Raw genomic sequence first — 24155 nt, 5'->3', positions numbered from 1 at the left:
CGGCTCCTCTTTTCATTTTGATCGCTCACGGGGACCCATGCTTTGGTCCCGTCTATTGGATGGCCGAGAGACCAGAGGGGGCCAGAGTTCTGACCCATGCCCGGCTCTGACAATCTCTTTTTGCAGGTGAATGCGTGTTTCGCTGTCAGATTTCTGACCAAAAAGGATGTGATTAATGCTTGCGGGGTCAGAGAAGCGCGGAGAGGGGTGGCGGTGAGGTGCATGAGAGCTGCTGAAAATCCCAAGCTAAAGACGGGATCTTCGATAGTTTGGGCGCTTCATGGGCGCTTCGCCCGTCTGGACCCGGGATAGAGCGATGAGGGGTGAAGCAAGGGGTGAGATCCGCCTGCAGGCTCACGGTGAGTCCGGAGTAAACAAACATCTGTTTACGGCAAGCTGGTTCCTTGTCAGTGAAGCTGGTCTTAGTGAGATCTGCTTCGCCGTCGGAAGAAGAGATCTCACCGCCACGAGCGCAGCGTGCATGACCAGGAGATCTCGTGTTGGAGATGGATCTCGATATCAAGATTTTGGATCAAAATCAGGGCATCCGGAGTCAAGGTTGAATGATGATTTGCGCGGAATGACGATATGGCTGGAGCACCTCCGCGAAAAATACGCGTTTGGGGGACCCTCTTTTGGCCTAGAAAAACACCAAAATGACGTCTGCCAGGCCCGCTGGATCTCGACGCCGATGAGGGATCGAAGATGGACAGCCCTCCCTAATCGGGTAAATCGCCATTGTCAGGCCCAAGTGCCATGTCTGTTTGGGGAATCCAGAGCTCTTGACACGAAAAAAATAGGCTTCTGGACGAGGGTTAAGCTTTGATGTGGTGTGCACACCAAGACAACCCGCTTCCGGGCCATGTGCATGTGAGTGAAGGAGCGAGCTGCGATATTGTATGACACCCTTGGTGTTAGCAGACTCAAAAATTCTCCGTAGCGTGTGGGATGATCAGAAGACTGGGACGCTGGCCGGATTCTGTAACGTGCGCATGCAAGAAGAGACCATGCGACTCGTATGTTTGCATGACATGTTGGCAGCAGAGTTGGGGATTGGGCTTGTTTATTTCGAAAAAGCCAGACATGCTTCGTACTCCGTACGTGCTCGTGCACTGGCTGGTAGATAGGTAGAACGGCACACGTCTGATACCTCCGTGACCATCAGCAGTTTTCCTCCACTGGGCTTATTTATTGATGCAGTCTCATGCAGGCTGTTCTGTATCGCTGAGGCGTGAATGGCCGTGCAATAAGCACGCCGACAACTCGAGGTATTACTCTCCTCCAACCTTGAAGCGAGCGAATGCCATGGCATTACAAGGCCAAGATCTTCTCGTCACGTTCATATCGAAATGAATCGCGAATGACACTGTGGATGTCTTTGAAGGTCAAGCAACGGTAGGGAAACCCGAGACAGTTACCGCCGTGCTTCTCTGCATTCCAGTGCCACGCTCGTCTAACTTTTTTTCATCCGGGGATTAACAGCGATCCAATGAGAGTTCGTAGGTCCTCAAGACGCTCTCCGTTGGCAACCAAGCTGGAATGTCGGACACGGCCCAATGAGAGACGGCATCCCATTTCATTGCCCAGTTGACGCGCCCACTCTGGCAAGAGGCAGGGGAGCAGAGAAGGGAAGAAAAGCCACAGGGACAAAGTGGTGGAGCTACCCTGGACCTTAGCTGCCGGGGTGATGCCTTATCAAGCCGACCGGGGTCTAAAGGACAGAGAGGAATGTTCTGACGCAGTGACGATGGGCAGTTGTCGCCTCTAGCTCGCCGACGGATCTCCCAAAGGTTCTGGGCCTCCTTCTCTCTGTCGCGAGATAGTGGTGAAACCGAGGCGTGGCCATGGGCTGTTTCGAGGTCTGATGAATGAGGCAACTGTCGATGGCCATCTGACGGGCCTCATTAGATCTGGGGTAAACACAATGCGTCCTGCCGGCTCTCGGACAGCCAGCACATACGAATATGTGAGTGTGTTGAAACATCTGCCCCTGTAGCCCTGCGGGATGCGAGATGGGGCAATGGAGACTCGGGGCGGGACTCAGCTCCATTGCCAGAGCCACCTGGTCTGGTGATAGAGCGGCTTCATCCATTTGAAGGGTCCTATTTCTTCCTCGCTCTGTTTCCGTACGAGTACGTCCCACGGATACCTTCTCCAATCTCCATACAGTAGCGTAGTTTGGTTCGGGTAGTTAAAGTACACACAAACTTACCAAACCTGTTCCTGATCTGGAAAATGCTGGTGGGGAAGATTAGAGTTGAACCGTGATGAATGCATTTCGCCGCGAACAGGTGCAATGGGGCCCTAGAGAAGATTGAACGCAATTACGCACATTCCTCAGCGCGGGTATGGCGCTGATCAGAGATCTGCCTGACGCCAAACCCAGGGCTTTCGGGGCCATATCGCGGCGCTAAACCTTCACTGAAAGCGCTGTGGCGTGCGAGGGAGCGCTGTCTGTAATCTCGGACGCGGGATGGCGCGAGGAAGGAGGCATTCGGCTTAATTTGATCTTGGGACTTTCCCTTGACCGTTGCGCCGGTAGGCATGTTCCCTGAATCGAAGGAGGACCACCTAAGCACTTGAAGAATGGTTCATTTTTAATTTATTTGATGTACTTGACTGAATCGAGGTTCAATTCACGCCTGGGCATCGAATCAAGGGTCCAGCGAGATGACTGGACCGTGGTAGGCTATCAAGTCTGATGCAGAGCAGAGCCTTGGCCCGCTTCTGGTGATACTCGGCGCTGGTCTGCTCCCTTGTGAAACACCCAAAGAGCTGGAGGCTTGGTCGCTAGGTAGCTGCAAGGGTATCGAGAATCTGACACAAGCCATTTGTTGACTGTTGACCTACCTCGTACCTTCAAACACCGAGCTTGGCAGTTCCGTGCTGACGACAGTCAGCAGACAACTTCGCCTCGAATTGAAGAACAGAAAGGAGGCTCCGATATCTCGAGGCTCGGACTAAGGCTGGCAATCGCCCCTAAGGATCTCACTCATTTCCTTGCTGGACCCAAATTCCAGGGGCGAAATGATGTATCAAGTAGTAGCCTTGGGGTTTTCGAGGGTTGCAGCAATGGAGACTAAGTGAATAAATGTCGCCAGTTGCAAAGGCTCCGAAGTCCAAGCCCCTGCCGTCATGGAATGCCAGCGCTGACTCGGCCGCTGTCGAATGTGCACTGTGGCGCGCGAGCAGAAGACCATCCTCGGCACAGTAAGGCAGGAGGAGCACGACTGCACGGCACTTCGAGCACACAGAAGGAAGGCATCTCGATGGGCCGAGTATACTGAATGTCTCAGCCATTATCGGAAAGCCGCTTCTAGCTTCAACCCAGCAACCACGCAGGCGGTTGCCCTCTTGGGTTAGCAGCGTGAGTTCAAGCAGCTCAACTGGGTCGTGGTCTCAGAACTCACAGGCCGATCCCACCTCTGGGCCGCTACGGCGGAAGGGGCCTCGATCCGCAGTGTCTCTCCATCGCAGTAATAGCAATTGAAGCTTGCCTGTTTCAGCAGAACACGGGAGCCTTGCCAGCTAGCTAATGCACCGAATTGCAGCCGGTCCGGCACTCGCACGTTACGCACATTTCCGGCGTACCTACAGATTCCATACATGCTCAGTAGCAAGCTTGTTACAGAGCTGCGTCGTTGACGTACAGCGAGAACTGGGAAATCTTGATCTGCTGCGATAGTTCTGATCGGGCCCTGTCAAATGATGCAAGTGTGGATAGCGACAATGGCGGCCGTCGGCCGTGGTTGGGCTGACTTGTAGCGCTTAGACGAGCAGCTAATCCCGCTAGAGCAGTTGCTGTAGCACGCGGTTCAGATGCATCCACCACACCTCCCCAGGGAACCTAGCAAAAGCCTGGATGCACCGCTAACGACGGACAGGGGTGCGCCGTCGGCTGGCTGGCGTGTAAGCTTGGTTGGCTCGGTTTTGGTGGTTCCAAGCCCTTTGGCGCATTCGCCCGGCCGAGGGCGACTGAGAGAAGAGGGAAGCTAGGCCAGCTTTTAGCAGGGCAGGGGGAGCGAGAAAAAGAACACCACCTCAAACTCCACCGACGAAAAGAAAAAGCTCCCCCACCCTGCTAGGGACTCGCTGGGCCTTGTCAAGGACCTCTCTCTCCACCCACTCCAACTGTGACCGAACCTGCTGGTGCTGCCGCTGGTTGGAAACATCTCCCCTGACAACCTGGCTGCTGGGAAGCGCTGCTGCTCTGTGCTCTCCACCAGGGCGACGAAATCGATTTTAATTGCACATCCCCATCTTCGTCGTCCTTCTCTTCCCTTTCCTCACCCGCTCGTCGACCTTCGATTGGTACTATTGACTGCCTTTCGTGCTTCGTCGGGGCCCAGGACAAAGTGTACTCTCTCTCGTATTCTCCCTCTGGGACAAGTCTGCGCAGAGCACTTGTATATCTTTGGTACCAAACGCCAGGAACCCCAGAGCCTGTCTGCCGCCGTCCAGCTTTCCCGCCCGACAGCACAGCACAACGTCTTACACCCGCTCCCCTGGCGGCGTTTGATAGTCCTTGCCGGAACCTCGACGCAAGAACCCTTTTCGACAGCCGAGCCGGAAGCAGGCAGAAGAGCAGCAGCATTGATCTCCGCGAACAGACAGTTTTTCCTTTTTTTCGTTTGTGTAAAGAATTCAAGACCTCAATGTCTTCGCTCTTTTGGTCTTCTTAAAGTCCGCTACTCGCCAACCCACCCCACAGGCACCACCGCCCGTAGCAACCACCGTCCCCGCCTCGACTCGTCGTACAGCTTCCTGCATACTTTGCGTACGACAGCAGAACGGCACACTTTCTCTGCAATTGCACGGCGGACTTGACAACAATTCACCCTCGAACTAGTTGCAGCATTCACTTGCTGTGACCTTTGTATATCGACGACCCAGGTCACTGCCGATCGCCTCGCCCAGTCCGTTTGCTGCCAGAGACTCGAACAGACCTCTATGCAAGGCATCTCGAGCTCGACCCAACCAACCTCCTCCCACCTTCACCCATTCCTTCTCCATAGTTCTTCCTCGCCCCTTGCGAGGAATTGAACAATTCACCAATATGGAGACCTCTTCACCTCTGGCCGCCATGCACCGGCCCACGTCCCTCTTCGGACAGCGGGACATCTTCTGCCCCAAGCCACAGATCCAGCCCAGAGAAACGGGACTTTTCAACTTCCGGCCACAGTTCAGGTCTAACCCCGACTACTTCAATATCAAGCCCGTACACGGCTCCTCCCCTGCAGGAAGTCTGGCCGCAGACCTGTCTCAAAACTTTAGGATAGAAGACGCTAGGTTGGTGCAAGTCGCGTCTGTTTTCTGTCAGGATTTGTTAAGCTGACAAGCCAGCCCTTCTTTCCCGACTCCTCGGCGTTCCTTGTTCACGGCAAATGTGATGGCTGCGGCGGAAGGGAGAGGTATGCATACGTGTTGGCACCGACATATTTGGACAAGGGGTACTGATCCATGGTAGACTACGCGACCACCCCTCCTCTGCCACCTACCTCCTCTCCAGGCATGCTGGACGAGATCATGGACATGTCGCCGCTGCCGCACAAGGCTCCTTATGTCGCACAGATTGAGATTCAGTCTCCAACTCCTCTCCAATCGCCCGCCGACGACGAGATGATGCTGGAATCTCCTCTGCCGCAACACTCGTCATCCGAACTCCTGAAGCCGGCAGTTGTGGAGTAAGTTGTCTCCTACCCGTCTAGCCAACAACTGTTCAGTCTAACAGATTCCTAGGCGTAGAAAACCCGTTCTCAGACGGCCTTCCTTGACTCGTGCCAAGGGCTACTCTACCGGAGGTATGAGCGCGCGTCTGCAGCCGGACAGCCAGCTGCCGTTCTTCAAGTTCGGTGGCGAGTCGCGCCTCGCGCCTCCCAGCAACCTCTCACTGGGCGAGTGCTTCGAGGATTCTCCTCCGCAGGAGAGGCGACCACAGACAGCAAACAGCCCAAGCCTCAATGCTCCCGGCGCAGTTCGGCCCCGTCCCAACTTTGCCAGCTTAAGCAGTGCCTCGGCTAGCCGCAATGGCTCTCCCGTATCGAATCATGCGAGGCGGCCGTCCAACCCCTTTGCACGGCCGCGTAAGCAGTACCGCCGCTCGTTGAGCATGTTTGAGAACCCCGTCGACATGATCAAGCCCAAGAAGGACGAGTCCTCGCCCCCGATCCTTGCTGCAGTCATGGATATCGAGGAGCCCCGCGAGCCTGTCCTGCCTCATTTCCTACCGGACGATCCTACCGACAGCATTCCCCGCATCGACAGGTCGACTCTGCTGGAAGTGCTCGACGGCAAGTACAACGAACACTTTGATAGCAAGCTAGTCATCGACTGCCGTTTCGAGTACGAGTACGAGGGAGGGCACATTGGCAGCGCTATCAACTACAACGACAAAGACCTTCTCACTTCTCACCTCTTCCGAACGCCCATGGAAGGACGGACTCTGCTAATTTTCCACTGCGAGTACTCGGCTCACCGAGCACCCCTCATGGCCCGTCACATCCGTGCCCAGGATCGTGCTGCCAACGCTGAATGCTACCCGAGGCTGACCTATCCCGACGTCTACATCCTAGAGGGGGGATACAGTGGGTTCTTCGCGGAGCACGCGTCCAGGTGCGAGCCCCAGGCTTATGTCGAGATGGATGCAGCCGAACATGCATTCACCTGCGAGCGTGAGATGGGCCGTCTCCGTCAGAACCGGAAGGGGCTCAGCCGTGCTGCCACATTCGCCTGTGGACAGACCGACCGCTACATGAACGACTCCCCGACCGCTCCCGGCCGGGGCCAGACGCGCGAGGATATCTCCATGATGGTTGGAGCTTCGCCCATTCTTGGCAGTGAACGTTGCCATGCTAGGCGGATGGCTTCCTACTGATTCCTTGTGGGCTGACTCCGACATGGTTCTGGCGTAACGTTTTGTTGCTGCGAAATCTCCGATTTCAGCGCGACCGATAGACGTACTCGCCGTACCGTGGGGAGTCGAGAAAAGTTGTTCATATCCGAGTCATCTCAAGGTTCATCGCGGTCGGCGTTCCGGATCTTCCCACACTCTCCCAACTACATCTTCACCTGTTTGACTCAGCATGCATATGCATTTGCTTTGCATCTACCAGGTCTTTGCATCACGCAGCGTGCTTCAGCCGCCATATTTGATTGTCTGCCTTACTTTGCAGCGGGTATTTGCATCTTGCGGACCTTGTTTCGGCATTCATACACATCCCGGCATTAGACTCATTGGCATATCATCGCATCGCCCTTGGCACTGTCGCCGAGCTCGCTCTTGGATCTGGCATCTGAGAGGCGTTCGATTGTTTTGGTTGCATCAGCCATGTTTTCCTTGCTTTCCATATCCTCCTTTACTTTGTTCTGCACAGCAGCATGTGCTTGGTGGCTTCAGCATCATGTTCATCTCTACCTACCGCCCACCCTACCTCGACTCTCGAATAGGCTCCATCATCCCTGGACCTCGTAGTCACCTTTACCTGCCACCACCAGCTCGCAGTCGGAAATATCCATACCGCACTGTTCTTGCTCTAGTGTGCGTAATAGCACACCCACCACCAGGCTCTCAGCCACGATCAGGGTGTCAATACCCAGACATATTCCTCGTCCACTCGCCAACAATCATGGCGATACGATGGACCTCACCTCGCCGACGAGACGGACTCCTTCATTGGACGCCTCCCTCTCGCGGCACCGACATACCACACAAACTCTGCGGAGATCATCCTCCCGACTTTACTTTTATGTACGAAATGATAACAGATCGACGCGATACACGAAGAGTTCGGTCCGCATATCGGATCAACTCGGCATCATACCTTCTTTCCTTTCCCGAACTTTTTTCTTACGATTCAACGACACAACTATGACGATATCCGATGGTTGCTCATTGCGGAAACCTAGGTGTGAAATAGTCGCCTGGAGCCGCCTTTGCGCTCAATTTGAGCCGCTCTTTTTTCTTGTAGAATACTCTTTTGACGGCACCAGAAAGACTGGACCGAGACGGAAGGCCCACCGTAACATTACAGAGAGAGGAAAGTGTTGTACCGGCAGCAGGCCTTAATCATCATCATCACCAGCGTCCCGGGATTCAGACGGGGGGCAAACTATCAGAACGAGGAGAAGGGAGAGGAGAAGAAAGATTGTCACACATGGGCGGTTTTTTTCATCTTGAGGGGCCTTCGTCTGTACAATACCGAACCTTACTCTGAACCACACTGTATCTAGGGTCTCGATCTCCAACTTGGTATCCCTTCTCTTGGAAGGGAATTTGGTAGTTGGGCGAGACCGGAATCGTGGTTTTACTATGGCTTGTAGTCACAGTCTGGAATAAAGAGCAAATTCTCTAGAGTTGGCCTGGACCTGGCCGTGAGGTGATCTGCTCCTTGGTGTGGTAAGTGCTAAATTACGAGACAAGACTCGGTCCGGTCGATTACTCTGGCTTGGTCTATTCTCGTCCCGGCAACCTTGGGGGATACGTGGGAGTGTTACTGGCTCACTAGGAGAACCAAGGAATGGCCGCAGTCGGACATTCGACCGCAGAGTAGGTAGACGGCGTCAGTCTTTTTGAAAAGAGCCCCATTAGGCACATGCCTCACGGTGTCGATTAGGTTTGCGGTGGCAAAGCCTCAGCGGCAGGACCCCTAAATACCGTTTCTGCTCGGGAAATAGAGCATTCCAGCTGGGGGATGAGCGGGCTGAGAGAGATAAACTACCTAGTGGGCTGGAAGCTCCCTTCTGGGATTGCCTCCCCGAGCCTGCTCGAAATTATGGGAGACCGAGACGAGACGGTCGCTTGCCCGCCGCCCCGTTGTTAAAATCGCTGTGGCATGTGAGCTTTCCGATTTGGGTTTGGAGTCCGGGTCGAGTCCGGAGGTCGGGGCCGGTGTGTGGGGCAACTGCCTCGGCGGGTTTTTGGGCTGCTGATAAGATAAGACCTTGTCATTTTGGCGATTAGATTAGGATTTGGTAGGTGGTGGGCTCCACTGAATCTTCATGTTCACGATTTCACGATTCGCGATTCTCGTCGCAAAGTCCCATCAAGCTTATTTCATCTCACCAGCCTGTGAGGGCTGCTCTTACACTACTTGACTCTGGACCTGGCACGGAATCTTCAATTGAATGAGATCCATCCAGATCTGTGGCCCATAAGACTTCGCGACGGCCTGACTACTGGGCAAGATAGCTGCACCTGTCGCCAACCTCTGCGTTTTGCAGGCGCGCGACTCGTCTCGATTTCCCCATCATGGCGCCCAAAATGTGAGCCCTCACTGATCGATCTTTGGGCTTTCCATTTGGCCAGAGCTGACCTTTACCTCAAGTTTTGTGCTAGGCAATGTCAATGGCCAGCTACAGACGGCCTTCAGCAAGCTCGCAGCTCTGCACGCCAAGAATCAGTTCGCCTTTGCTATCGTTACAGGTGACCTCTTTGCCGACGACGACGACGAGACTGTCTCGCAGCTCCTCGACGGACGTATATCAGTTCCAGTCTCTACCTACTTCACGGTCGGGACGAAAGCGCTGCCTGATCGGATTGTGGCCAAGATCGAGAAAGATGAGGAGATTTGCGAGAACCTGCACTTCTTGGGCAAGCGTAGCATTACCAAGACCTCGGAGGGTGTTCGAATTGTCACACTGGGCGGGCGATTAGACCCGACGATTGTGGGAGGTCAATCAAAAGAGCAGCATCTGCCTTTTCACACGGCGGATGATGCCAAGGCGTTGCGAGGCGCGAATTCTGCCGATATCCTGCTGACAACCGTTTGGCCCTCGTCAGTGTGGAAAGGCTCGAGCGTGACGCTCTCAGCAGATACGAGCAGCATACCTACTAGCGACGCGATCTCCGACCTGGTGTTGGCCCTGAAGCCTCGATATCACTTCTCGCCCTCTCCGGGCGACTTCTTCTACGAGCGAGAGCCTTTCTTTCATAAGAACAAGGATGACTCCGACTCAAGCGTGGCGCTGACAAGGTTCTTGTCGCTGGCTACTTTCGGTAACGCTGCGAAGGCCAAGGCGATGTACGCATTCTCTCTTACGAAGGAAGAAGTCACATCTATCCCGCCCGGCGCCACTGCTGCGCCCTTCGTCGACTCCAGTGCGCCGAAGAAACGCCCTGCAGCAGATGGCGGTTCCTACTCTAGGTTTGCAAATGGGCACGACGACAGCTCTCGCTACAACCGGAGGAAGAAGAGAAGAGATCGATCGCCGCCGCCGGGCCCCGATAGGTGCTTCTTCTGCCTGTCGAATCCAAACCTGCCCACGCATATGGTCTGCAGTATTGGAGATGACGTATATGTTGCGACGGCCAAGGGCCCTCTTCCTACCCCGATAACATTCAGGGACAAAGGCCTCGACTTCCCGGGCCACCTCATCATGGTGCCTCTCACACATGCCCCTACGATATCCGCGGCATCGATGACAGAGGAAGGCGTGGATGGCGCCGAGATGGCCGCCCGGACATTCAAAGAGATGACGCGCTTCCGCGAGGCTTTGCAGGCCATGACGTCCTCTCGGACGAAGCGGAAGCTGGGTGCCGTGACGTGGGAGATCAGTCGGGCACGCAACATCCACACACATTGGCAGTTCATCCCTGTCCCGGCGGATATGGTAGCCAAGGGCCTCGTGGAGGCGGCCTTCCGCGTCGAGGCGGAGAACCTCAAGCTGCCGAAGCTCGAGGCCAAGGAGTTTGGCAGCAGCGACGAGGTGGAGGGCGACTACTTCCGGGTGTGGATCTGGGCCGACGAGGACACCGACTCCGAGGAGGGCAAGATCATCGGCAAGTGCCTGCTGATGCGGCTCGACGAGAACGTCCACTTCGATCTGCAGTACGGACGCAAGGTGATGGCCAAGCTGCTGCGCCTCGAGGAGAGGACGGTCTGGCAGAACTGCGTGCAGGACGAGGAAGAGGAGACGGCCGACGTGGCTGCTTTCAGGGAGGCGTTCAAGGAGTGGGACTTCACGGCATAAAGGGAGGGGTCTATCTCACGAGAATATATCTGCTCTTTTCGGGTGCCTGGGACGTGTGTATTGGTATACTTGTATATATGGCTCCTCATTTACACATCATCATCACGGAGTTGGGGGCTGCTTTGCTGAGAGCTTGCGGCAAAACGGAAGATGAGAATCGGGATAGTGGCGCCGAGGCAGGCCATAGACGCGGGATAAAAGGCTAGCTCTCAATCCTTTGCATGCATGGGCTCAAAGAAGATTATATGTGCAACTGTTTTATGACTTTACACTGATTGATCGTCAATTGAAAATGATAGCTTTGAGGGAAAGCGGCCCCACTTCAGCAAGTCAAGTTTGCACACACTTCGTAGTGTCTGGAGTTGTGAGTTATCGTTATCAGTTTATCACTTATCGGGCTGCTCTGACCGCCAAAAAATTTCGAGTTGATGCACGGCAGAAGCTTCATCCCACCGAGCACAGCGGCTGTTGTACACTAGACACAATTCGAGTGCGCAAACGCCTCGAGTCCCGTCAAGATGCCGTCCGCTTCTGCAGGGCGGATTGTCAAATCCACCAGAAACAAAAAGACAACACCACACCAAAAGAACCATCGCTGGGAGTCCTTCTCAGCCAAGGTTTCGAAGCTCCACTCGCTCGACCCTCTGCGCAGGGTGCGCCGACATGACCTCGATGCCGAGACTCTCGACACTGCGACTTCCTACCTCGGAAACGGGCTGGAGAAATGGACGGACCTCAATATATCGAGGGACTTCACCTCGTTCCGGAGGGAGATCCTGCCCCTCTGCGAAAGCCTGCCGCAAATCCTCCATTTCGAGGACAAGATCATGGATATACTCGCCACATACATCAGCCGCGAAGAGAAGGAATCGCTGGAGGCGCTGCTCGACCTACTGACAGCTTTTGCTCACGACCTTGGCGTGCGCTTCGAGAAGCACTACCCGCGGGCGCTCGAGCTCATCACGACCATCGCGAGCAAACCGCAACCCGTCGAGGTGATTGAGTGGACCTTTGCCGCTCTGGCTTTTCTGTTCAAGTACCTTGCACGCCTGCTCGTTCCGGACCTGCGACCGACATATGATGCCCTAGCGCCGCTGCTGGGCAAGGAGCGGCAGCCCGGCCACATCGCGAGGTTCGCCGCGGAGGCGCTGAGCTTCCTGATCAAGAAGGCAGCGGCGCCGGCGAACAAGGAGAAGGCTCTGCCGCAGATTGTGCAGCACGCCCGGGATGATCTGAAGAGCACTGTCGGCACGAAGCAGCATTCGCTCTATTACCACGGCCTGATGACCATGTTCGCAGAGGCAATCAAGAGCTCAGGGAACACTGTGCACTCGACCGGTCCGGATATCTTTACCTGCCTGCTGCGCTGTGTTCCGGACGACGAGCTGGTCCCGGGAGGGGCGGCCATCTGGATAGATCTGTGCTGCGGCGTGCTCACGAGCATTATCCACCATTCTACTCCAGAGACCTTTGATACCATGGCCGATGCGATTGTTGCGGAGGCTACTGCGTGGGTTTCAGACCCGTCTTCAACGGAGAATCCTTGGCGGTTGTCTGTCCTCACGAGAATATTTGGAGTTGCTGCCGGCGTTCGGAGAGGCAACAGAATCAGCGCATGGCCCGCCTTCATCCAAGCCTTTTCGAAGGTTATCGACTCGCTTTCCAAATCAGCAGACAAAGTCTCGCAATACGATGCCTCACAGATATGGCAACACATTCTGGTCAACACTGCCGTTGTGTGGAACCAGGCCGCCATGGATGCCCTAATCCCTCACATTTCGCAGTTGATGAACGCCATGACCCGGGAGCCCTTGATGCGCTGGTACATACCGTTTTGTGCCTATTTTGCGGAGCTCGACTCGGGCCGCTTCCGCACCTTGTTCCAGAAGCACTTCCAAAGGTTTGTCGTCGCGCACTGGTCGGACGACGACAACGAGCAGGTCATCTGCATACTCCTCCCCCGTATGGTCGCGAATGGCGGCTTGCCCAGCGTTGGCGACAAAGAGGCCTTCCCGCTTCCCCAGTCCTGGCAGGACCAGATAGTAAGCAAGTTTGAACGCCTGGAAATCACGCCATTCCCCGAACGAGGCACCTACGATAAGGATCCCAAGACCTGGCGAGACAAATGCCTTCCTATGTACTCCTCTCTGCTGGAGATCCTGGAGTGCACCTCAGTGCACCCCTCCACCAACGCCAGGATAGCTGAGCTTCTCCTCAAAAAGCTCAAACTCGCACTGCGCCCGTCGACCTCAGAAGCCACCGAGGAGGTCATCTTCATCCTAACCCGCGGCTTCCGTGCGTACTTGCGAATGACAAAGATTGTGGGCTCCCTGGATAGCAGTCTTCGGCCTCTCCTCAGGGCCGCTGCGCCGAGGTTTGCGAGATTCGCCGAGTTCCTCGAGGCGCTACATCTTTACGAGCAGACGCTTGGCCCCAAGGTGCCAGTTGACGGAAACAGCAGTAACGGCAGTGAGAGTCCTCAACCCGAGGAAGACCACTTCGTAAAGGCCCTGGTAGGGAACCTTGCTGCTCCCTCCCACAGATTGCGCCTCGTATCATTACAGTTGCTGCAATCCTTGGACGTTACCCCTGATCAGCTCTCGGTGCTAGCGATCATGACGCAGACCGAGGAGACGCCTCTGAACCTCCAGAGCACGAGGACCATCTCGGCTCACCTGCGCAAGCTCGGTCAGCTGTATGGTCATTTGGAAGGATCTACCTGGTTGGTCCAGGCCGTCCCGTCGTTTCTGTTCGGAATGATGACTGTACCATTATCTCCTGTGTGGGACGACGCGGTCCAAGCCATGAAGCAGGTTGCGGAGAGCAAGTCTGGCGAGGAGGCGATTCCCGCCCTTGCATTCGAGTGGCTCGAGGTCGCATCTCCTCGATGGAGCGGGCCGCAGAGACAGCCAACCGAGGCCACACACCAACCCCTGACGGATTTTGAGTGCCTCAACTACAACAGGCTACAAAGTCTCTCAAGCGAGACGACTAAGGTCATCAGAGAATCTTCGGAGATCATGCGCGAGGCTTTTGAGAACAGTCAGGAGGTCGTGCCCTTGCATGCCCACAACGCACGAAGCAAGGCTCTCAAGGTCTTGCAGGCTCTGCCGGGCTTGGCGGAGAAGAGATCCCGCAAGCTCGTCCCTCATCTGTTCTCCTGGAACGAGGACAAGCACGTTCTTGCAGAAGGAGATGATGGTGAAGAACAGGAGGAGTCTTCAGCTGACGCCGGCTGGTCCCTGGCAGATCGAAAGGCCTTAGTCGGGGTCTTTGCGCAGTTCGTCAACCCCCGCGTCTTGTACCAACACGAAAAGGTTTACGACATTATGCTCAAGCTCATGGCGAATGGTGACATTGAGATCCAAAAACTGGCCTTGAAGGCGATACTCGCCTGGAAGCAGGAGGGCCTAAAGCCATACCGGGAAAACCTCGAGTACCTGCTAGACGAAGCCAGGTTCAAGAACGAGCTCACTGTGTTGTTTCAGGGTGATCACAGGATTCAGCCAGAGCACCGCGCGGATCTCATGCCTGTGCTTTTACGGCTGTTGTATGGACGGACGATCTCCAAGAAGGGCGCTGCTAGCGGCAGGCATGGCCTGCAAGCAACGCGACTGGCGGTCATTCGCATTCTGGACGTAGAGGACGTTGGTGCGTTCCTCCAGATCGCCCTGGGAGAGCTCCAGGGGGTCCAAGTCGTCAACAGCTCTGGCGTGGAGGAGAGCACATTCTCCAGAGAGGTCATTGCTGTTCGGAAACAAGTCGGTCTCTTAAACATGCTCGAGTCTATCATCAACGAGCTCGGTACGGCAGTCGAGCCGTACATGGCTGCCCTTGTCCATGCCATCCTGTACTGCTTGATCTCGGCGTGCCGAGTGCTGTACGCAGTGCAGGATGAGGAGTCTGAGTTTGAAGACGAGAAGAGCAATGTGTCCTTGAATCGTGTCGTGAGGACGACTTCACTCAAGTGCCTGTGTTCGCTTTTCAGGAACGCCCCTGGATTCGACTGGACAGCGTACGAAAACGTCCTGGTCTCTGAGATAATCAGTCCTACGATTGAAAAGCTCCCCGTAGAGACGACCCAAAGCGTGTCCTGGACTTGGAGGCTGCTGTCGACCTGGTCACAGCTTCCGAAGGCTGCTCTATTCCTCTCCATTGACGAGCGAATCGTCCCTACAATCATCAGCTCTTTGTCTGTGGAGAAGAGCAAAGATGAGATCAAGATCTTTGCTCTCAGCATCGTCAGAAATCTCGTTCAACTCGGCGAGGCGCCGGCGTCGGAGTCCGAGTTCAATGAGCTCATCAAGTCGGAGCTTCTCGTGCCCCACATCGACCTCTTGCTGAAGAGCATTGGTGGCCTCCTCAGAGACAAGCCGGACATGGGCCGCAACCTGTTGGAAGCGGCCGTTGAGACGGTCGTCGAGGTCGCGCCCCTTGTCGAGGAGTCGGAGCACGTCAAGAATCTGGTCGAAATCTCGGCCTTCCTTCTCAACCAGCCGTCACGCCGGGTCAACCCTAAGGTCAAGGGGTCGATCTTGTTGATTCTCGAGCGCTTCATTCAACTAGAGGACCTCCAGAGCGACGCCGACTTGAAGCAAAAGGTGTACAAGACTCTGTCGTCTCTCTTCAGCTTCTTCAAGGACAGACAAAATAGGCAGTCGCTTGTGCGAGCACTGCTCGTCTTCGCCTCGCAGGACGAATCTGTCGAGGCCGTGGCCAAGTACTGCGATGACTTGAACTCTTACAAGGAGAGGGGTTTGGATCAGCTCGATTATGACCGGCGCCTCTCTGCATACAACGCCATTGCTCAGGCCGGAACTGATGCCTTTACTATCAACCAATGGTTGCCGATCCTGCATAACATGGTCTTCTACATCAAACAGGACGAGGAGTTTGGTGTTTTGTCGTCCAACTCTGCCGACGTGATCTGCAAGTTCATCGACGCCGTTGCCGCCAAGCAGGGAGGCGCTGACGAGGAGAGCTTTGTGGCCGTGTTGACGGATGTCATCATGCCCACTATCTACGCGGGATCTCGTGAGGATTCCGAGACGGTCAGACGCGAAGTCATCCGCGTGCTCGGCTTCCTCGTTTCGGCCATGCCGTCTTGGGCACCGGTGGCGGATCTCGCACCACTGGCTGTCAGCGAAGAGCAGGACTCGGAGAGGGCGTTTTTCTTCCACATCCTCAGTCCCGCGGTCTCGAGACAACTGCAGGCCCTTCAGCTACTTGAAGGAGTGAATGCCAAGACTGAATTCAGCAGCAAGAACATCAGCCAATTCTTCATCCCGCTGCTGGAGCATTTTATCTTCGGCCGTGAAGATGGAGCGGACGACCACGGCCTCGGCGCCCAGGCGAGCAACACGATTGCGGCGCTCTCTGCTTCCCTCGAGTGGGCACAGTACCGTGCGCTTTTGCGTCGCTTCATCTCCTTCGTCGAGAGCAAGCCCGACCTGCAGAAGCAAGTCATCCGACTCTTGGATAGAACCACCGACGCCCTCGCGCGAGCTACGGCCCAGAAGTCGGCCGATTCGATGGAGGTAGACCAGCCAAGTGAAGTTGATGCCACCGTGTGCCGTCTAGCGAAAACGCTCCCGGGGACTAGCAAGTTGTCTGATGAGCTTGTCAACAATCAGCTACCTACCTTGATCGGTCACCTTCACGAAAAGGACGAGGCGACCGTCAGTGCGCGTGTCCCGGTCGGAGTCATCGTTGTCAAGCTGCTCAACATCCTTCCTGACGAGGTCAGAGACCAGAAGCTTGCAGGCGTGCTGACTGACATCTGCCACATCTTACGCAGCAAGGCCTGGGAGTCCCGTGAGATGGCTCGCGACACCCTGGCCAAGATCTCGTCTATCCTGGGCCCATCTTGCTTTGGCTTCATTCTCACCGAGCTCCGCGGTGCCCTGACTCGGGGGTCCCAGCTGCACATTTTGTCATACAGTATGCATACCCTGCTCCTTGTCGCTATTCCTCAGTTCGGCCAGGGAGACCTTGATTACTGCCTACCTTCCATTGTGGCGATCATTATGGACGATATCTTTGGTGTCACTGGACAAGAGAAGGATGCCGAGGATTACAACAGCAAGATGAAGGAGGTCAAGAGTAGTAAGAGCCAAGACTCCATGGAGCTCATTGCGAAGAACGCCTCCGTCAGCCATCTCGTCGAGCTCGTCCAGCCGTTGCAGGCCATGTTGTTGGAAAAGCTAGACATCCGCCTGGCTCGCAAGATCGACGAGCTCCTTAACCGCATCGCGTCGGGTCTCCTGCAAAATCCCGCTGCCGAGAGCCGAGACACTCTAGTGTTCTGCTATGAAGTCATTCAAGATGTCTACAGAAGCCAGAAGCCCAAGGAAGAGCCCAAGATGGACCCGAGGGTGAAGCGTTATCTCATTCAAAAGGGAGCCAAGAAGACGTCTGAGCGCGGAATGTCGACCAAGTACACGCACAAGCTCGTCAGATTCGCGCTCGATGTCTTGCGGTCTATCCTGAGGAAGCACGACAGCCTGAGGAACGCGGGCAACATCAGTGGCTTCCTGCCCATCTTGGGTGACGCTGTGATTGCCGGTGAGGAGGAGGTCAAGATTGCGGCTTTCAAGCTGTTGACTGTCCTTGTCAAGGTACCGTTCAAGACGGACGAGTCCACTAGCCTTTACAAGGTCGCTCTCAAAGAGGCCTTGAAAGCCATTTCCCAGTCCACGACTACGTCCAGCGACCTTCCGCAATCGGCACTGAAGCTCGTCTCGGTCGTGCTGCGTGACCGCCGCGAGATCCCAGTCAAGGATGCAGCCGTCGACATGCTCCTCTCCAAACTCAAGGACGACCTGACCGAGCCCCTCTATCGGCACGTCACCTTCAACTTCCTCCGGTCGGTTCTGGATCGAAGGATAGAGACGGCCTCGGTATACGACACCCTTGATTATGTGGGCACCGTCATGATCACCAACGACGACAAGGAGACGCGGAACCTGGCCAGGGGTGCCTTCTTCCAATTTCTTCGGGACTACCCGCAGAAGAAGAGCAGATGGCAGAAGCAGCTGGCGTTTGTCGTTGCCAACCTCAAGTACGATCGAGAGGGCGGTCGGCTGTCGGTGATGGAGGTCGTACACCTCTTGCTGCAAAAATCGGCCGATGAGTTCACTCAGGAAGTCATCTCCACCTGCTTCATCCCCCTGATTTTCGTACTGGCGAACGACGACAGCGAGAAGTGCCGCCTCGTCGCCGCGGAGCTGCTCAAGGAGATCTTCCGCCGGAGCAGCAAGGAGAACACGCAGAACTTCCTCAAGCTCCTCCGCTCGTGGATCGATCAGGACGAGAAGCCAGCCGTGATGACGCTCGCGCTGCATGCTTTCGGCTTGTATTTTGATGCCAAGGAGCCCGAGAACAAGGACAAGAAGGATCTAAACCTGGTGCTTGGCAAGATTGCTGGAGTGGTCGAGGGTGGAGCGGCGGATGACGCCGATCTCGTCAACGTTGCGCTCCAGACCGTGCAGGTACTGGTCGTTAAGCATCCTTCGCGGGTGCTTGGGACGGACTCGGAGCAGCTCTGGGAACAGATCAGAAGCTCGCTATCGAGCACAGACAATGCGGTCCGCCTGACGGCTATGAAGCTGGTCGGCTCCTATCTGGCTGACTTTGCTAGCAATGAGGGCGGTACCAAGGGCTCTCATGGCCTGGAGCTTGGCAACGACGAGGTCTCGCAGTTGGTCCGTCTGATGCTCCGTATTCTGGGAACACAGGAACTGGAGGACTCCCTTGCCGAGGAAGTCGTTCGAACTCTGATTTTCCTCGGCCGATACCTGGCAACTCCCACTGAGACGTCCGAGGCAGATGCCGAAGAGGAGGAGGCGGAGGACGTGGAAGAAGAGGAAGAAGGAGATGAAGCCGAGTCAGAAGGCAACGAGCCTGAAGAGGAAGACCGCCAGCTGGGCCTCGGGTACCTCTTCAACCGCCTCGCGGCAATCATCCGGAAGGAGACGCCGCCCAAGGCGACGGCGCTCGTGTCCAAGCTCTCGGCGATGCACGTCCTCGAGGTGTTCTGCAGCACGACGCCGCGCGCGGGCCTGGACGCGCGCTCGATGCGGCGCGTCCTGCGGCCGCTGCGCAACCTGACGGACCCGACGATCCCGGCGCCCTTCTCGACGGAGGAGCTGTTCCGGACGCGGCACGAGGAGCTCAAGGCGAAGGCGCACGCGGTCATGGAGGTGCTGCAGAAGAAGCTGGGCACGGCGGACTACACGCGGCACCTGCTGGCCGCGGGCGAGGAGGCGAAGGGCCGGCGGGAGCAGCGGGCGGGCAAGCGCAAGATCTACGCCGTGACGAACCCGGAGAGGGCCGGGCGGGACAAGAGGAAGCGGTTTGAGAAGAAGAGGGAGAGGAGGAAGGTTAAGGGGCAGGAGCATCGGAGTATGCGAAGGGGGTACTAGAGAGACGGGTGGGTGGGTGGATGGCATTGTAGTAAGATACCAAACCGAGTCTATGCCTGTATAAAAGGAGTTCTTTTTTTTCAGTTGGTAACTTAAACTTGCCGGTGTGAATTATGATGGTGAGAATGTGTGTGGTACATGATGATCTATCCTGCTCAGTTGGATTCTATCCATGAGGTTTTAGACGGGTATTCTTTTTCAACTCAAACGCCCGATGCAAACATCTATCGTACAGAAACAACCTAGTGTTCCTCCCTCCCTACAGATTTGCCTCGTCGTGCTACCTCCCAGCGGCCTTGGTCCAGGACGAGCCCGGCGCGGCGTCGGCCCTCGGCGCATTGGGGTCGGGCGTGTGGGACCTGACGTCCTCCGCGCTGCGGCGCTCGTCGCGGCTCGTCGTCGTGCCGTCCTCCCAGAACTCGATGTCGCCGTCCTCGCCGAGAGTGCCCTTCTTGACGAGCATGCCCTTGTCGCGCATCAGGTCCTCGACCGTGAGGCCGCGGTGGTCGCCAAAGATGCCGAGGTGGTCGCTGATGATGTGGCGGTTGCGGCAGGACGGGCAGGTGATGAGGACGGAGCCGTGGTGGTACCCCTGCTTGGAGACGTGGTGGCCCGAGCGCACGCCGCAGGGGACGCAGGTGAAGGTCAGCTCGTAGTAGGAACGCTCCTGCTGCTCCTGCTGCTCCTCGGGCTCGCGGGTGGCGTCCTCCTCGCTGGAGAGCTTGGTGGGTTTGCCGTCGGGGGTTGTGGCTGAGGATGAGGAGGAGTCTGGTGTACCGTCGGCGGCGGTTGCTTGCGATTCCTGGCGTGGCGGTGGTGGCTTCGGGATCGTGTGGGCGAGGCGTCGGGTGGTGATGATTGGTGATGGTGTTGAGATGCGGCGTAGGGGGTGATGAAGGCGTGCGCTGTGGAGGGGGGCTGCTGTCCTTGAGGGTGCGGACAGGTGTGCTGCTCGCTTTGCCAAGCAGGAGAGAAATATTGAGGGGTTTCTTGCGGCCATGATTGTTGCGGGAAGTGACAGGACTATGATGTGTTATGTTGAAGCTAGAAGAGTCGACGATATGGATGCTTTTGGTGTCAACCAACTTCATGGGGAAGACAATCAAATCTCAAAAGTTTCGTCCAATGACGTCGGCTGGCGATAAGATAAGCCCTGTCGGACCTCTCTGGAAAAATTATCAGAATTTGGGGGTGCTGATTGGACGTGCTACAGGCAGCTCTGAGGACCCGCCCTGCCCGGAGCTCCAGAGGCGCGTCCACGGGTCTACCAATTAATGGGGTGGGGTTGATTTCACAGTCCATCCCAGTCACCATCCAACAGTTGTCTAGCAGATGAATATGACCACGTCCAAAGCCCTTCGAACTCTTCGTGCTCTCGGCGGGAGCAAGATGAGCCTCTGAAGGAAATGCGCTGGACTTTTCTTCTTTACTGCCGGTAGCCTGGAGCTTGCATATTCCTCTTTCCTTCTTTCCGGGCCGCGGGTTTGTTCTCCTTGTCCCCGCACCACTGTCACTTAATTCAAAGACCTTCAGGGCGGCGGTCTCTTATCACGCTCTATTCACTTTGACAAGCATTACTTCAAGGGTCCTCACAGCTGGTTTTCTTCTACCCCCCTTCATTTCATCCAGTTGGTCACCCCTCACCACTGATCTGTCGTCGTTGATCTCAAACACCCCCCTCACCGATATCGCGGCCCTCTCATCACCTTGGTCTCACTCCTGCCTTGCGAAGATGATGCAAGGCAGAGGGAAGATTCGCGCTCCTCGCAGAGTAAGTCGCTTCCGGGAATCCAGCACTTTGCCAAAAGTCCCGGTATCGCGAATCCGCCAGAGACTGACCAGACACCAGGGCGTGGGCTCACGAGACAATGCCGACTTCGACCAGTGCTGGGCCTTGATCTCAGATGCCATCTCCGACATCCATACCCAAAACGCGGGCAGACTGTCCTTCGAACAGCTGTATCGGGCCTCATACAAGATCGTTCTTAAGAAGAAGGGGGACCAGCTCTACAACAAGGTCAAGGAATTTGAGGAGAACTGGTTCAGCACGAGGGTGGTCCCCGAGATCTTCCAGCTCATCACCAGAAACCTAGTCGCCGTCGCTCTGCATGATGCCACTGGCACTTCTGCAAACGAACGTAGAGCGATCGGCGAGAAGTTTCTCAGGGGCTTGCGAGACGCCTGGGAGGCGCACAACAGATCCATGAACATGGTCGCCGACTTCCTCATGTACCTCGACCGAGGCTACGCCACCGACAGCAAGCGACCCTCCATCTACACCGTCACCATTGGTCTCTTCCGGGACCACGTCCTGCGGACGAGCCTTGCAGCCAAGGCGAGCGAGGGCGAAGACCTGTCAGGACTGAGCGCGGAGGACCTGGCTAGTCGCAACATATTTGACGTTCTCAACGCAGTCATTCTCGACCAGATCAATATGGAGAGGGAGGGCGATGTTGTGGACCGGACCATACTGAGGGACTGCGTTGCCATGCTCGAAACTCTATACGTGACCGATCTGGAAGAAGAGCACGAGAAACTCTACATAACAGGATTCGAAGAATGCTTTCTGCATGACAGCCGGGCATACTACCGAAATGAGTGTCAAAAGCTGGTCAGAGAGGGCAATGCAAGCGTATGGCTGCGGCACACCAAGCGGCGCCTCACTGAGGAGCAGGACCGGTGTGCCACTACTCTATCCAAGCTTTCACTGCACAAGATCCTCAAGGTTGTGCAAGAAGAGCTTATTATGGCCCACCTGGACGACTTCTTAGCCATCGAAGGAACCGGACTGAGGGCTATGCTCGATAATGACCGATTTGACGATCTGTCGATCCTGTACCACCTTATCTCGCTCGTGGACCCCGACAAGAACGCCCTCAAGTCGGTTCTGCAGAAGCGGGTGATCGGAATGGGCATGGAGATCGAGCAGGAGCTCAAGAATACCGACTTTTCTGTTGCCGCGTCCGTCGGGGGTCCTGCTCCAGCAGCCGAGGGTGCGGAGAAGGCCAAGGTTCAGCCACTGTCCCAATCCGCACAACAGACAGCGGCGGCCATCAAGTGGGTGAACGACATAGTCCAGCTCAAGGAGAAGTTCGACAAGATATGGACTAGGTGCTTTGAGGAGGACATGTTGGTGCAGTCCTCGCTCACCAAAGGCTTTACCGAACTGTTCACGCTGTGCAAACGTAGCGCCGAGTATGTTTCGCTGTTCATCGACGACAGCTTCAAGCGCGGAGTCAGGGGCAAGAGCGACGTCGAGATTGATGCCATTCTTGACAAATCCATCACCATGATCAGGTTCCTCACGGACAAGGACATGTTCCAACGGTACTACCAGAAGCATCTGGCCCGACGATTACTGCACAACAAGAGCGAGAATCCCGAGGTGGAGACACAAATGCTCGCCCGCATGCAGCTCGACCTTGGCAAGAACTTCACCACCAAGTTCGAGGGTATGTTCAAAGACATGAAAAACTCGGAGGACTTGACGAGCAACTACCAGAAATACGTTCGTGGATTGGGCGATCTCGACAGTAGCAGCAAGGTTGAGCTTGGCATCAACGTCCTCACGACCAACAACTGGCCGTCTGAAGTCATGGGCCGCTCGGGTGATGCTCCCAAGACGCAGTGCAACTACCCGCCAGATATCCAGCGACTGCAAAAGAGCTTCTTCACTTACTACCTCAAGGACCGCAGTGGCCGGCAGCTCACCTGGGTGGGCTCGGCGGGCACCGCCGAGATCAAGTGTCTCTTCCCCAAGATCTCCGGTCAGGACAAGGGACCTCTGAGCCGCGAGCGACGGTATGAGCTTACGGTGCCTACGTTTGGCATGGTGGTGCTGATGCTGTTCAACGACGTGGCCGATGGTGAAGGCCTCCTCTTCGAGGAGATCCAGGCGGCCACAAATATCCCTACTGCCGACCTGACTAGAGCCCTGGCCTCTCTGTCGATCCCGCCCAAGTCCCGGGTTCTACTGAAGGAACCCATGACCAAGTCCGTCAAGTCCGGCGACAAGTTCAGCTTCAACACGCAGTTTGTGAGCAAGACGCTCAAGATCAAGGCACCTGTTATTAACGCGGTGTCCAAGGTTGAGGGCGAGGAAGAGAGGAAGGATACCGAGGAGAAGAACGGCCAGATGCGTAATTTTATCATTGATGCCGTGGCCGTCAGAATCATGAAGTATGTCGACTCTCTTTTCCCGTCTAGTTGCGGCAGGCACATACTGACAAATGTTGTAGGCAACGCAAAGAGCTTCCACACTCTCAGCTCGTTAGTGAGATCATTACGATGCTTGTTGGCCGCTTCCAGCCCGAGGTTAGCATGGTCAAGAAGCGAATCGAGGACCTGATCGTCCGAGAGTATCTCGAGCGAATCGAGGACGCAGAGGTTCCCTCGTATCGCTATTTGGCTTGAGATGATTACCGAACGCGCGGAACTTTGATGAGTTTGGGGTTGGATGGAACCGGAAGAACGACATGATGATATGCTTCACGATACCAAAAAGTTGCATGCGGATCAGGCTGAGTTGTACAGGAGGAGTGGATACGATGCAGCCATTACCATTGCGAGCATTGCAGGAGTAGAGCAACATCACTACTAAGTTTACAGAGGATGTTATCATGGTCGATGGCGTTTAGAGGGGAGAGATAAACTTTTACATACCCGAGACGAGGCCTTTTCGGGCCGAGTTTGCAATGGTAGCTTTACGATAGGCAATGTAGGCACACGTCCAGTTGGACTGTTGTGATGGGTTGATTGTAAAAC

At 55.8% G+C, this 24155-nt stretch overlaps 5 protein-coding genes across 5 annotated transcripts; 4 read left to right on the top strand and 1 right to left on the bottom strand.

The window, feature by feature from the left end:
- Positions 1-5056: 5056 nt before the first annotated feature.
- E0L32_004281 (uncharacterized protein) lies at positions 5057-6874 on the top strand (the record flags this gene model as incomplete). The annotated part of the gene is made up of 4 exons (XM_031138674.1): positions 5057-5289; positions 5344-5411; positions 5468-5684; positions 5740-6874. The coding sequence occupies 4 exons, from the start codon at positions 5057-5059 to the stop codon at positions 6872-6874; spliced, it is 1653 nt and encodes a 550-aa protein (XP_030997294.1).
- Positions 6875-9247: 2373 nt separating this feature from the next.
- E0L32_004280 (uncharacterized protein) lies at positions 9248-10968 on the top strand (the record flags this gene model as incomplete). The annotated part of the gene is made up of 2 exons (XM_031138673.1): positions 9248-9261; positions 9324-10968. 2 exons carry the CDS (start codon positions 9248-9250, stop codon positions 10966-10968), a joined length of 1659 nt encoding a protein of 552 aa, XP_030997293.1.
- Positions 10969-11486: 518 nt separating this feature from the next.
- E0L32_004279 (uncharacterized protein) lies at positions 11487-19391 on the top strand (the record flags this gene model as incomplete). The annotated part of the gene is made up of 1 exon (XM_031138672.1): positions 11487-19391. One exon carries the CDS (start codon positions 11487-11489, stop codon positions 19389-19391), a length of 7905 nt encoding a protein of 2634 aa, XP_030997292.1.
- A 280-nt stretch (positions 19392-19671) lies between these two features.
- E0L32_004278 (uncharacterized protein) lies at positions 19672-20391 on the bottom strand (the record flags this gene model as incomplete). Its single annotated transcript, XM_031138671.1, has 1 exon — positions 19672-20391. The coding sequence occupies one exon, from the start codon at positions 20389-20391 to the stop codon at positions 19672-19674; it is 720 nt and encodes a 239-aa protein (XP_030997291.1).
- Positions 20392-21123: 732 nt separating this feature from the next.
- Positions 21124-23804, top strand: E0L32_004277 (uncharacterized protein; the record flags this gene model as incomplete). Its single annotated transcript, XM_031138670.1, has 3 exons — positions 21124-21162; positions 21241-23570; positions 23630-23804. 3 exons carry the CDS (start codon positions 21124-21126, stop codon positions 23802-23804), a joined length of 2544 nt encoding a protein of 847 aa, XP_030997290.1.
- Between the last annotated feature and the right edge of the window lie 351 nt (positions 23805-24155).

The sequence above is a fragment of the Thyridium curvatum genome, assembly GCF_004353045.1.
Source record: "Thyridium curvatum strain D216 chromosome Unknown NODE_20_length_475153_cov_84.797782, whole genome shotgun sequence".
Classification (NCBI taxonomy): domain Eukaryota; kingdom Fungi; phylum Ascomycota; class Sordariomycetes; order Thyridiales; family Thyridiaceae; genus Thyridium; species Thyridium curvatum.
The sequence above is the reverse complement of the archived record's forward strand: the minus strand, read 5'-3'. Positions and strand labels throughout refer to the sequence as shown.